The 13,427-nt window shown below is 38.5% G+C and overlaps 2 protein-coding genes across 2 annotated transcripts; both read right to left on the reverse strand.

Moving 5' to 3' along the window:
- Positions 1 to 309: 309 nt before the first annotated feature.
- Positions 310 to 2,102, reverse strand: MELLADRAFT_124203 (uncharacterized protein; the record flags this gene model as incomplete). Its single annotated transcript, XM_007416884.1, has 4 exons — positions 310 to 410; positions 494 to 1,750; positions 1,827 to 1,877; positions 1,955 to 2,102. The coding sequence occupies 4 exons, from the start codon at positions 2,100 to 2,102 to the stop codon at positions 310 to 312; spliced, it is 1,557 nt and encodes a 518-aa protein (XP_007416946.1).
- Positions 2,103 to 11,338: 9,236 nt separating this feature from the next.
- Positions 11,339 to 12,810, reverse strand: MELLADRAFT_124202 (uncharacterized protein; the record flags this gene model as incomplete). Its single annotated transcript, XM_007416883.1, has 4 exons — positions 11,339 to 11,436; positions 11,520 to 12,449; positions 12,520 to 12,570; positions 12,648 to 12,810. 4 exons carry the CDS (start codon positions 12,808 to 12,810, stop codon positions 11,339 to 11,341), a joined length of 1,242 nt encoding a protein of 413 aa, XP_007416945.1.
- Between the last annotated feature and the right edge of the window lie 617 nt (positions 12,811 to 13,427).

Genomic DNA, 13,427 nt, shown 5'->3' on the forward strand with positions numbered 1-13,427 from the left:
TTTCTATTGATTATTTTATATCAAAGCCTTAGAAAAGTCTGAAATTAAACTTGAGATGTATTAAGGGTATTGATTTGACTTTTATGATAAAAAATATTTAACACAAAAATAAACAGTAGGAATGGGAGGCAATAAGTTTTTAATTTATTGTGTACAACTCTGGTAAGAATAAAATGAATGATAGACAATACATTATCCAAAGACACAGGATAAGAATGAAAGAATATGAGATAGGATATGACTCTAGAGTTGCTGCAACCCTTCTTGTGATCTCTGTACTAGTCACTATCAGAGTTTTGATAATGATCTTCAGTTTCCTTGAGATGACTTTCTTCCAAATTTCAAAAACCAATTCAACATTTTTTTGAAAAACTTGATGAACAGCCAACCTGTGTTCTTAATTTTTATGGCTTTAAGATTTAGGTCATGATTCAAGGTTAGTCAGCTTTGCTCATCCAAAAATGTTGTTGATAAAATAGGGCTCAATTCTCACCTGCAAATCCCAATGGCTTACTGCCTCTGGACACAGGATCCCTTTTGAATACTATATTGGCGCCCCTCAGAGCGTCTTTCATCAAATTTTCAATATTTTTTTCAAATAACTGGATCTTATCCTCAGGCTGCTTCAATTTGATATCATTGGGATAGTGATTTGCTTGTTTTTTGATGAATTGTCTTTTAGAAGCCTGTTCTATTGTCTCAAGATCAGATGGCCCTCCTCTAAATTTTACATCTGCTTGCAATCCCTTAATTGTGTTTGCCCACTCTTCATCAAACTCCTTTTCACACTGACCAGTCTTGAATTTTTTAGCCACTTTTGGGAAAAAAGTGTTTACAGCCACACGCATCAGTCTTTCTTCTGTTTTCCACTGAACATATTTTTTGTACACTTCTTTGTCAAAAAATGATGCCTTTTTCACATATTCCTTGGGGGTGAGCTTTGAGAGCGCTTCTGGTGTGAGTGAATCTTTTGACACAAGATTTTTAGCAGCATCCCGGATATTTATATAGGCTCTATTATATTGCTTTTTGGTGTGAGTAAATTTTGTAAAAGTTTCTTCATTTAGTGATGCTTCTTGAGCTTTGTTTAATTTCTCTTTGGTTTTGAACAAATTTGCCTCTTGTTCAATGAATGATCTTCGGACAAGAATGATGAGATGTTGATCAGAGACCCCTTTGTAATCTGGTGATTGCTTCATCTCCACAAACTTGTTCTCAATCCATTTTGGGATATCCACATCATCAATCCCCCTCTGCCTATACAGTGTTGAAGCCACGGTGAACGCTTTTGCTTCAGCTTCTTTGTGTGCCTGTGCTGCTTCTTGGAAATCTATGGCCATTTTCTGGATCTGTGTATCCTTCTCTGCCATATATCTGATAAGTGCATCATTTGAGAGTTTTTCCACATGGTCTCTGTTGAGGAATTCCATTGTCTCACCATAAGGCTTGATGTGTGCTCTTTCAAAAACTGGTTCTAGTTTAGATAATGCTGAAGCTTCCAAAGCCTTGGTTTGCTCAGATTTTGAAGTAGATTTGAGTAGATTTTCTACTGTATCCTCAGTCTTTGGTCTTGTTTCATCTTTTACGTCCTTGGTGGCAGGATTACCAAATTTATCTTTATCAGATGCTTCATTGGGTTCAGGTGATACTGCGTTGTGATTGAGGGTTTGTCCAGAACCTTTGAAGTGCTTAGTTCCAAGGATTTTTTCATCCCCTGCGCCGGTTTTTCGAAGAGCAGCGGAGATTCCAACTATGAATGCCAAAGTACGCATAACTTGAGCATTGATATCAAATAAAGTTAGAAAATTTGATGAGATCCTCATTACCATCTGGAATATGATCTGACACCGCTTTGGCTACACAAACACCGTTGTTTACTATTTGAACCATGAAGTCGACAATGAATCAGTTGATGGTCGGAACTCGACAAATTGAAAACCGCCGTTATACACACCATTATCTCCCCAGGCAGTAGCTGCAAGACTTTTGACGTATCCAGTAACTTTCTCAAACAAAGGATATCCCTTAACACATAAGTTCACATGGGTGATGATCCACAAAATAAATATATCTTTCAACCTTAACTTTGATGGCTTCCTCATCAAGAATGAATCGATGCAGATCAGTCTTTCCTTGTTTATATCGCTTCCTAGAGGTACGCGGACAACTTGAACTGGGTGTGAATACAGTGAGAGTATTGTTCAGGGTGATATAATCACTTAGAGCCAGATATAGCCAGGTAGCCAGGTAGCTAAAAGCGAAAGCAATGATTTTTTGGAAAGGAGATATAAAAGTTTGAAGTTAAAAAATGTAAAAGCGTAAGACACCTTGGCTGATGGCTTCAGAGTTGACTTGTAAGTTATCAATGATGTTTTTAATAATGAAGTGATAGAAAAAGATCGAAACAATTGGAGGTCTAGTATCTAGAAAAAAATAGAGAAAAATGTAAGTAATAGGTGTAGGTAACTTGTTACTTACTGATTGGAATATCGGAATGATAGGTGCTATGTAAATTTTACTGATGAAATGAACGGGTCGGGCTTTTTATGATGATTTACTTAGTGGTAAAATGACATCATCAGTCTGGTTTTTAAATTTCGTTCATTCATCGAAATATTTCTTCTTTACTTTTTTCATCATTCTCGATAGTTCCAATTCGTTTCATTTAAGAATATAGCTATTCTTCATAGCGTCATTATTTTTGAAGCAGTTATAAAAGAAAGATCGAGTTATAAAGATTATCATCTAAAAAACCGTAAAACCGGTAGTAGTCTATCTAAAAAACCGTTCCTTAAAAACCATATCTTTTAGGGAATGTCAAGTTTTCTCTAATCAAAGAGTCGATGAAGAATTGCCGGGGTTATTTCCTACTGGTAATATCACATCAGAAGATCGGATTGAATTGTTGTCAATGGCGAATAAGGACGCCAATGAAACCATCAAGTTGTTGTTGGCGAATCAAGGAAAAGGAAAAGGAAAGCATCGACGTAAACAAAAGGACGACAGTTCTGTGTCGTCGGATTCTTCAGCGGATAAAGAAGAGAAGAAAAAGAAGAAATTTGCTTTTATCTCAAAAGCAATTCCGGTGTCAGATTTTGAAGCAGTGTTTACGCCAGCAGCTCGTCGGTTTGCGGAGGATGTCAAAGGATACGAGTCCAACATCGCCTTGGCGGTTAGAGAATTCAACAGAGCTGGAAAACCAGCCCATGTTCCGGAAGTCTTATCGAAAGAATTGCTTTTGGGAAAGTTTATCGACGTTAGAAGAATCAAAGGAGAATTGCTCAACAGGAAAAAAGGGGATGTGGCTTACTCTACGACTGGGAAGGAAAAAGGGTTGGAGGTGTCAAAGCAGTATTCTCTTGAAATCGACGATTTGGCAGAATGGCAATATTATTTTTCAATCCTCAAGAAAGCTATTGAAATGGGGTTTCCGGATTGTGGGAAACAAATCTCAGATTATTCAGAGTACATCAATTCTCAATTTTGGTCGGGTCCTATTCGAGCCAACTGGAAGAATATTGCTGATTACGACGCAGCATTCAGATCTCAAGTGGCCGACAGAAGATACGTGTGTTTCTCAGACTGGGATCACAAAGATTTCGACGTTCTCAAGACCCAATACTTTGGTAGTAGTTATTTTAACACTACTGCTAATCCTGTTCAATCTGGTTCTTCGTTTTCAAGAGTAGGTTTTCTCTGTATGGATATGTTTTTCTGAAATGAAGGCTTATGTTGATATCATTACAGCCTTTGTTTCAAACGCCTTTTCGGAAAAAAGGCGGTTTTCAGCAAGGTCTTGCTACGAAACCATCTAGTGGAGTTATTCCATCTGGGGGTGCTCCCAATTATGTGGCTGAGTTTAAGCATAAGGGGATCCATAAGATTACGAACTCTAAGGATGTGGGAAAAATGGCAGAAGAATATTGCTTCGCTTATAATAGTGAGAGGGATTGTCCCCTCGGTGATAGCTGTCCCCGCCTACATTTTTGTGTTGGTAGAGTTTTCTTCTGTAATCAATTTTTCTGTTCTTTACGTGAATATGAATGGAGAAGTTTGTTATAGTTACTGACATATGAGTTTATTTGGCAGAACGTCCGGGGATGTGGTGCAAAACACCGCGGATGCCATCACACCTGAGGAATATACTTCTGAAAAATTCCTCAGGGGGTATCAGTGGGACGGGTCTAATCCTTTGGGTTTTTCGGCAGCTATCGAGTCCAGTAGGTATGCCGAGCCTTTTCCGGACGCCCCGTCGCTGGAAGATGATGAAGATGCGAGATATGCGTTGAAGCAATATCATTATTTATTCAAAGTTTCGACGCCTTTCAAGATTGACAAGATGGAACAATTGTGTAGACACCATCCTAATCAGCCATTTGTAAAATCAGTCTTGAAAGGTTTAAAAGAAGGTTTTTGGCCGTCATCATCAAAAACGGATTCAAAAATTGTGGACGTTCCTAATCATCAAACATGCTTCGACAATCAGAAGCTATTAGAGGACCAATGCGAGGAAGAGATTCAGAAGGGTCGCTATGCTGAAGAGTTTTCGACTTTGATTCCCGGGATGAAAGTAATTCCGTTATTGATGACGTCAAAAAAGGATTCGAAAAAGATGAGAGTTTGTTCTAACATGAGCGCTGGACGCCCTTCACCTAATGATTTGATTGATAAAGATAGGATAAAAGTTTCTTACGATTCCCTTAAGTCTTGGATTCCTTTTCTGATGGAGTTGAAAAAGAAACATGGAGATGTAGTGATTTTTAAATCTGATGTCGAAGGAGCGTTTAGGACTTTATCGGCTCACCTTCAATATCAAATGCGTCAAATTCTTCGGATCAAAAAGAAGTTTTGGGTGGATCATAATCTTACATTCGGATCATCGGCTTCTCCCCATATTTGGTGTGGAGTGTTTTCATTGGTATTATGGATTGCAGAGGAAGTATTTCACATAAAACATTTGAATTGTATGATGGATGATGTGTGGGGTGCTGCAGCTTCGGACGATTGGATAACGTTCAAAGATCACCGAATCCCAGGTCCTCAGGCGAAGTTGTTGATGATTTTCGATATTTTGGGGGTTCCGTGGGTATGGAAAAAGCAAGTGCATGGTTCAGTATTGGAGATTATAGGTCACATGGTTGATTCGAATAATATGAGCATTTACCTTGAACCAGATAAGAAACTGACTATGATTAATAAGATGAAAGATTTTGTTTCGAAGCCTTCTCATTCTCTTCGAGATTGGCAGTCTATGCAAGGATGGATTTCGTGGGGTCTGAATTCGATGCCGTTTGGTCGTTATGCTTTACAGAGTCTGTACGAGAAAACCGGTGGGAAAACAGGACGGTTTCTTCCGATTCATCTCAACAAGGAGAATCAGGACGATATTCGCTGGTTAATTAAGTATTTCGAGTCATCCGACGGGGTTTTAGTCCTGAAGTCTGCTCACTGGTCAAGTCATCAAGCGGATTCGTTGTTTTTCGTGGATGCATGTCCAACGGGCATTGGAGTATGGAATCCGAATGAAAGATTGGCGTTTTATCATAAGCTACCAGTTCCTTCGAGACACATCTATTGGGCGGAACTTTTGGCGGTTATGGCGGCAATTGATCTTGGTATAAATTCAGGTTCAAGAAGGATTTATGTACATACGGACAACAAGAACGTGTTTCATCTTTTCAACACTCATTGTCCGAATCAATTAATTCGTCCTTTGTTCCGATATATCGTCCAACGGATGGTAGATTGTCACGTTGAAGTCAAAGTTTCTCACATTCCAGGTTTGACGAATTTATGTGCTGATCAATTGTCTCATACGTTGCTTGAGAAAGTTAGAAGGGAATTTAATCCGGTTTCGATTTCTCCTCTAAAGATCGATCCTGTTCTTGGTGCTGGGGGTGTTGAGATTAATCTCCGATATTTCAATAATCCTTCACTATCATGGCGTCGAGGAGAATAACTCAGCCGCCTCAGAAGATCACGGTTGCTCAAATAAAAGCTTTAGCGAAAAAAGATCAATTTTCAACTGTAGTATTAGTGACGATTCAGAAGTATAAGTGTGGTTTTCGTAGCTTTTATCGTTTTTGTTCTCAATTTAATTATATTTTTCGGCCTGATTGTACAACATTGTGTGATTACATTGCTTATACGTGTTTGAAGATTTCTCCTAGGTCGGTGAGGATATACTTAATTGGTATTGCTTTTATCTTCAATCGAAAATTTCCCAAGATCAAGTGCGAGAATCATTCAGAATTGGTAAAGAAGACTATGAAAGGTTGCATTAAATTATATTCAAAACCAGTTAATCGAAAAGAGCCGTTAACTATTTTTCAAATTAATTATGCGGTCGTAAAGCTTGGTTCTTGTCATGATGATAGATTGTTTTTGGCTTTACTCAGTGTGGGTTTTGGAGGTTTGCATAGGTTAGGAGAATTAACAGTTCCGGATTCGAAGAAATTATTCGATTCGAGAAAAATTATCAGAAGAGGTTCATTTAAATTTTCAATGTGTGGAAAATATATTCAGTATTCGCTTCCGTATTCAAAAGGAGATTCAGGTTTTACTGGAGTTCCGGTTATCATTCAACATTTCGATGATTCTTCAGCTTGTCCAATATTTCGCATGAAATCGTATTTACGTTCAAGAGATCGTCTATTTTTATCAAGGTCCGAATTATTTCTTACATCAGAGGGTATTATTCCTTCAAGGTCGTGGTTTCTTTCTTGGTTTCAAAAACTTTTCGATAAACGGTTTTCAGGTCATTCTCTTCGGTCAGGAGGTGCGACGGCTTTGGCTCAATCAGGAGCAAGTTTAGAGTACATTCAAAGTGCAGGACGTTGGTCTTTGGAGGCGTTCAAGATATATGTCCGGGGACATGTGGCATTGAGACTTCCAGAGTCGAAAAAGCATGTCATTGGTGGTCCGGTTCATATTGGAGCTTCTGTGCAGTTTTAGTCCGTAAGTAGTCTGCTAGGTTCATTTTCTATTTCATTGATTTGAATAGAAATGAATGCTTTGGTTCAAAACTTTTTCTTTCTTAACCGAAGAAAAGTTTTCGTGTGTTGTGTTTGCGTAGTTGCGGACTTCTTATTCTTTCTTAATTGAAGATAAGTTAGTAGCCGGCTTTTTCTTTCTGTTGAAGAAAAGTTGGGTGGGTCTTTAGTAATATTCTTGTTTGATTAAGGAATGTGGTTGCTGATTGTCTCTGGGCACTGTGATTCTTTCTCCTCCCCTCTTCACCACTCTTTTGACTACCTTCTTTGTAGGCGGGTCGGAGAGGGTGTTGGTTTTGTTTTGGTGGCAGGTTTAATTCACAGTCTTAGCCCAGTTACCTTGTGCGGTCTCAGTCATATTGACGTGAGTACCATGGTGATATTTCTAGGTGTAGGTAACTCGTTACTTACTGATTGGAATATCGGAATGATAGGTGCTATGTAAATTTTACTGATGAAATGAACGGGTCGGGCTTTTTATGATGATTTACTTAGTGGTAAAATGACATCATCAGTCTGGTTTTTAAATTTCGTTCATTCATCGAAATATTTCTTCTTTACTTTTTTCATCATTCTCGATAGTTCCAATTCGTTTCATTTAAGAATATAGCTATTCTTCATAGCGTCATTATTTTTGAAGCCCTCCCTTCCCTCCCTTCTGGTATTTGCGTTTGCGTAGTAGTAGTTCTTTCTTAATTGGTTATGAAAAATGGTATTAGTTTTTTTTTAAAAAAAAAAAAAAAGTGTTTGGGAGTTGTGTTGTAGTTTGTTTATTTATTATTAGTCATCTTTAAATTGTTTTTTATTTATTTTATTCTTTATTCTGTTGTGTTGTTTGAGTTTCAATTTGTATATTATATTTGTTTATCATACTATTTGTTATTTTTTACTTTATATTTATTGTTGTATGTGCCGCTAGCCACCCCGTAGGGTGTTGGTTTTGTTTTGGTGGCAGGTTTAATTCACAGTCTTAGCCCAGTTACCTTGTGCGGTCTCAGTCATATTGACGTGAGTACCATGGTGATATTTCTAAGTACATAATTGACCCTTGATACAAGTCACAGCATGAGATGAGCAGGACTGCGTCAGGCTGCGTTCTTGACTCAGCTGAATCCCATGCAATATATGTACTCGGTTTAAATAATCTTTGAGATTTTTCTCTGTACTAGTGCTGGGCTCATTCAACGATAAATACCAGGCGCAGATTTCTCGGCCTGTGTATTACTAAAACGAGTCCTTTTTCACGTTTGATCCCATTCTCATCTCTAAATTGGTTATTTATCCATTTGAGACGCCATACGCCATCTGATTAGCAAAATTCTCGTTTTCTTCTTGTCGTGCCTCACATAGTTTCAGTGAGGCACTACTTTACGCATCCATCTATCATGAGTGTATGATGAACATCTATCCTTAGTCCGTAAGGGTTGCATTGCATAGTAATGAGATAAAAAGGTCCATTTTGGGACCTCCTGGTATTCTTACTATTCAAGCTCTTTCTTGTCCAACATTCAGGGTTTTGGCCATTTGAAATTGATTTCTCTTGCCCTTCTGTCCAAATATTCTTGCCCGCATGAAGTTTGCCGTCTTGGATCACAGCAAAGAGCTATGGCTTTTGGGAGTTCCTTTCCGTGTGTATATATATGTATGTCTTCGGCACAATTGGGTATTCCATCCTCCTCCGTCAAACAGCTCTCGAAATCTATATCTGTGTGGTAAGGTTTTTTGCTATTGTCTGGGTAGCTATTTTGTTATGATTTTGACAGCTTATATCCTTTGTTGTAGCTACCTAAAAAAATCCTAAAAATTTAATCTGGTATGTTACTTCTTTCCATTCCATTGTTTCAAATGTCTATGAATAACCAATGGTTTTTTCAGGGTCCTCAGTAGAAGTTGAACATGTTGTTGCAAAATTATCGAGCTTGAAGATAGATGAGAGGAAGGGAAATTGAAGATGGATTGGTGTGAGTTAGAAGGAGTATGTATGGTGATATTGGACGCTAGGGCACAAGCTTGCAGCTCAGCATTCACACTGAGCTTTCTTTCATTGGACATCTCAAATCAGGCGCACTGGTGCACAGAAATTTGACCCAATATTTTGCCTCACCCCCCCTTGTGTGAGGGGTGTGTCCCCCTTGAAATCATGTCTTTTTTTTTAGTTAAGAGCCAATCCATACCATTGAATTTCTTCTGAATGTGTCTACATGGATATATTTTTCAGCTCTAAACAAGACCACAAGTTCATTACAATCAGAGCATCAAGCAAATAGATCATCATCACTCAGTCTCCAGGCTGCGCCGGGGCTGTCCAGAATAACAATTAAATTGGTCTTTTGAGGAGTACAAGCCAACTTGCTGTTCTCAAACTCTTGGAAATCAAACAAAGAAGTAACAAATTCACTCTCATCCATAAATAGGCTGTGATCAACAGGATCCATCTGTTCAAAAACCCCATCCTGCCCCCCGGTGACATAGGGTTCCTTGGACACTTGCACCTCTTGCACCCCCCTTCTTGTCCTCTAGGGTGCAACCAGTGCGTGCCCCCCCAAGCGGTGCACCCTCACTTCTGCCTCCCACCTGAATCTCAGAGTCAAACATCCAGCATGGGTTTATATAGGTCAGCATTTGATATCCTGTAGCATGTCACATGCACTCTAACTAAAATCTTACACAGATCACAAATCCAAAAAGCGCTCTAAAAGTGGTTTACCTGCTTTACTAATAAGGCACAAATAGCTGAGAAAAGTATGCCTGGTCCCTAATGTTGCTCAAACAGATGTTGGATCTTTATGTATCTACAGCCAAATTGAGAATGACAATTGTTTTAAAAAAAATGTCTCACCGCAGTGGTCAAAACCAACCAGAAAGCATTCTTACAGGTTTTGTATTCTTGTATTGTCAAAATGAGCAGAAAAACAAAACTTGATCAAGAACAAAATCAAGTTTTGTGTCATGATGTGCTTTTCAAAAAGAGAATCATCCTCAAATTGGCTGTACATAGATTTAGCATGATGTGAGCTGATGTGAATTGATGTTTCAGTGATGAATTTATCATCTTCTGATGTTTTGGTTATAAAATCTGAAAAATTTGCCTCACATAAGCAAAAGTTCCTTGTTTTTTCTCTTCTTGCACAACTGTGTGCCACCCAACCTAAATTTCTTTAGGTCAAACTCAATGGAACTAAAAAAGTTGTCCAATTGACAATCTCTCAATGTTTTTGAGATTCAATGCTATGGAAATTTTCAAATGGTTTTGGGTAGATGCCATCCCATTTTTGAAACTTCAATCAGATTTAAAAAAAGTGAACAATTGGCTGTGCTCTCAGATTTTAGAAAAAAGCCCAGTGCTACACCAGTCTTGATGTTGAGCACTATAGAGGGCTCTTCCTCTTGACCTGTAACTGATGTCAAGGGTGTGACACTGTTTTTCTTGTGTTCAAAGAGGGAAATTTGTGTACATAGGCATTATGAGCTCTGGTTCAAAGAAGGCAAAACTTCAAATTAATAATAATTACCAGCTCTCACCTTGCAGCCATAGGTGAAATCTATGTGCATGTCCCCCCCTTTCCAAGGCTAGCTTTTTGATGCTGCAAGATATGTACCGCTGTTCACCTGAGCTCAGATACATGATGTACATAAGACATTCACATTTCTGTCAAAGATGCATTCCTTTCTCTCAGGGTATACATAGATTTATGCATGATGACCAGGTGGCTATCATCATTGTTGCCAAGACTTGTCATAATGCATGAAATGTTGTATCATGGCCAAAATGTGTCTCATTAAAACCGCTTACTTTCACTCAAGTTTGATATGAAGATAGATGAAGATACAATTTTTGATATTCATTATTCAATAGAATTGTCTTTTGATTACATGTTATTTTCTACACATATAGACTACTGTTTAAAAATGCCAACCTTGTTTTGTAACCCAATTAGCTATCTTTAAGTCATATTGTGGGTGGTGATTGAAGGTTTTAAGCAGAAAGCCTGCACTGTGTATGTATGGTGCTTTCTCATTCAAAAGCGCACCCTGACTCCCTTTGAGGCAGAAGAAATGAATATCTTGTGCATTTCAACAATCAAAAACTAGACAAACACAGGTTCAAACAGGAAAAAAAGGAATAGCTTCCTGTGTGAATACAGGAATTCACGGGATGCACCCAAGCAGTTGATGGTGATTTCTTTGTAAAAATCTTACCAGAACAATACATATGATATCCAAAGCATAGAAGAAAGAAAATCAAAAGGAAAATCAAATGAAAGATGATATCACTCTAACAATGTCAAACATCATGGTCATAGTCTCTTGAACAGTCTCTATCAGGGTTTACATAATGAACTCCATCATTTGTGAGATGTCTTTCTTCCAAGTTTTGAAAACCAAGCAAACATATTTTTGAAAAAGTTTATGAATAACTTGCCAAGATGCTTCATTTTCAGGGCTTTAAGATTTAGATTATGGTTCAAGGTTAGTCAGTGCTAATCATCTAAATTATTTCTTGATAACAAAGGGGACCATTCTCACCTGCAGATCTCAATAGATCAGTCCTTGGCAATACTCTCTTGGCACTCCTCAAAGCCTTTTTCTCAGCTTCTCTAACATATTTTTCAAATTCCTTCATTGTTTCCTCATCCTCCTTCCATCCCAAATTCTTGGGATGTCGCTTTGCTTGGTTTTTGATGAATTGTCTTTGAGCAGCCTTCTCTAGGCTTGTAGGATCAGTTGGCTCTCCTGTTTCTTTTGCCTTTTCTTTCACTTCTTCCATTGCTTTTGTCCACTTGGCATCCAACTTTTTTTGGCTCTTGAATTCCAAAGCCTGTAATTTGAAAAACTTACTCAAATAGTCATGCATCAAATCTTCTTGTGCTTCCCATTCAGCCAAGTTTTGTTGTACCTTTTGGTCAAAGAGGGATGCCTTTTTGACATATTCTTTGTTGGTGAGCTTTGAGAGTGCTTCTGGTGTGAGTGATTCTTTGGAAACCAGATTTTTAGCCTCTGTCAAAGTCTTTTGATAGGCTTGATTATACTGATCTTTGGAATCCACAGAATTGTGAAAGTATGCTCCAGATGGTTGTATTCCTGCCTCAGTGAAAGGCTTTTGTTCAAATTTGTGATCCATTGTGGTTTCCAGAAATTCTATCTTTGACTTTTCTAACTCTCTCTCCTTCTGTGCTATGTATCCAATAAGATCACTATCAGAAAGTCCTTGTACTTGAGCTACATTGAGGAATTTCTTTTTCCCATCAACAACATTTGGTTCTGGATTAGGGACCCCTTTAGATTTCACAGCTCTACTCTCCTCAGATTTTGGAGCAGTTTTGAGATCCTTCTTTAGTCCTTTTCCATCTTCTACATCCTTAGTAACAGCATTTCCTACCACTTCTGGAGTCATTTTGGTATCCCTGGAGCCGGTTTGTGAATGGTGAAGAGCCTCGGCAGTCTCAAGTTTGGTACCTATGAATCACCAAATGATTTAAGCAAACACGTCAATGAAAGTTAGAAAATTTAATGAGAACTTCAGTACCATCTGGAATTGGTTGTGACAGATCCTGGGCTACCCTAAGATCCTTTAACCCTGCTTAGATCATGAAATATACAAAAAATCAGCTGATGGTTATAAACAGGAGACTCGAAAACAGCTGTTGTACACACCATCAGCTCCATTAGAAGGAGCTGTAACGCCTTTAACGTCTTCTGCCAAAAGTATTGTGTCTTTTGGAAGAGAAGGATGTCCCTTAACACAGAAATTCACATTGGCGATGGCCCATAGTAAGAAAATTTCTTTCAACTTGGACTTTGAAGGCTTCACCATCATGAATGAATCAATGCTGATTGGGTGTATCTCCAATCTTTTGCTTCTTAGAGGTACGTTTAGCTAGATATTTAGTAAGAATACTGTTTATCAGGGAAAATGATTATTTGAAGACAGGTGGATGAGAGCAAATGTAAAGAATGTAATTGGAAAGGAATGTAAATGATGAATCCAGCTAGAAAACGATGAAAAAAGGCCAAAATGAAGGTGTATAGCTAGTGTTTAATCATCTGCTCTGGACGGCAAGTGGCAAATTGAGGAAAAATGTGACCAAGGAATTGAGGGGGGTTAGGGGTTAGGGGTTAGGGTTGCGCAGCGGAAGAACAAAAGTTTCACCCCTCTGATCAACCTCAACGAAACTCGGTTCACAATAAGATCTCTGCCTACATTTTGTGGCATAACCGCTGATTATGTACATCAATTTCACTCCGAGTAACTTGCAAGCGGAACTGAAATATACCACAAGTTGTGGTCCACAACAGCCTTTTGGACTATCATGCAGTCAAGACTCAATACAACATGAGTGGAGAAATGCTGCGTTCTTGACTGATCTGCTGAGGCTTATGGTTAACCCAATCGACGCGCAGCGGAAGAAGAAAAGCTTCACCCCTCTGATCGAC

This window comes from Melampsora larici-populina (assembly GCF_000204055.1).
Source record: "Melampsora larici-populina 98AG31 unplaced genomic scaffold MELLAscaffold_65, whole genome shotgun sequence".
Taxonomy (NCBI): Eukaryota; Fungi; Basidiomycota; class Pucciniomycetes; order Pucciniales; family Melampsoraceae; genus Melampsora; species Melampsora laricis-populina.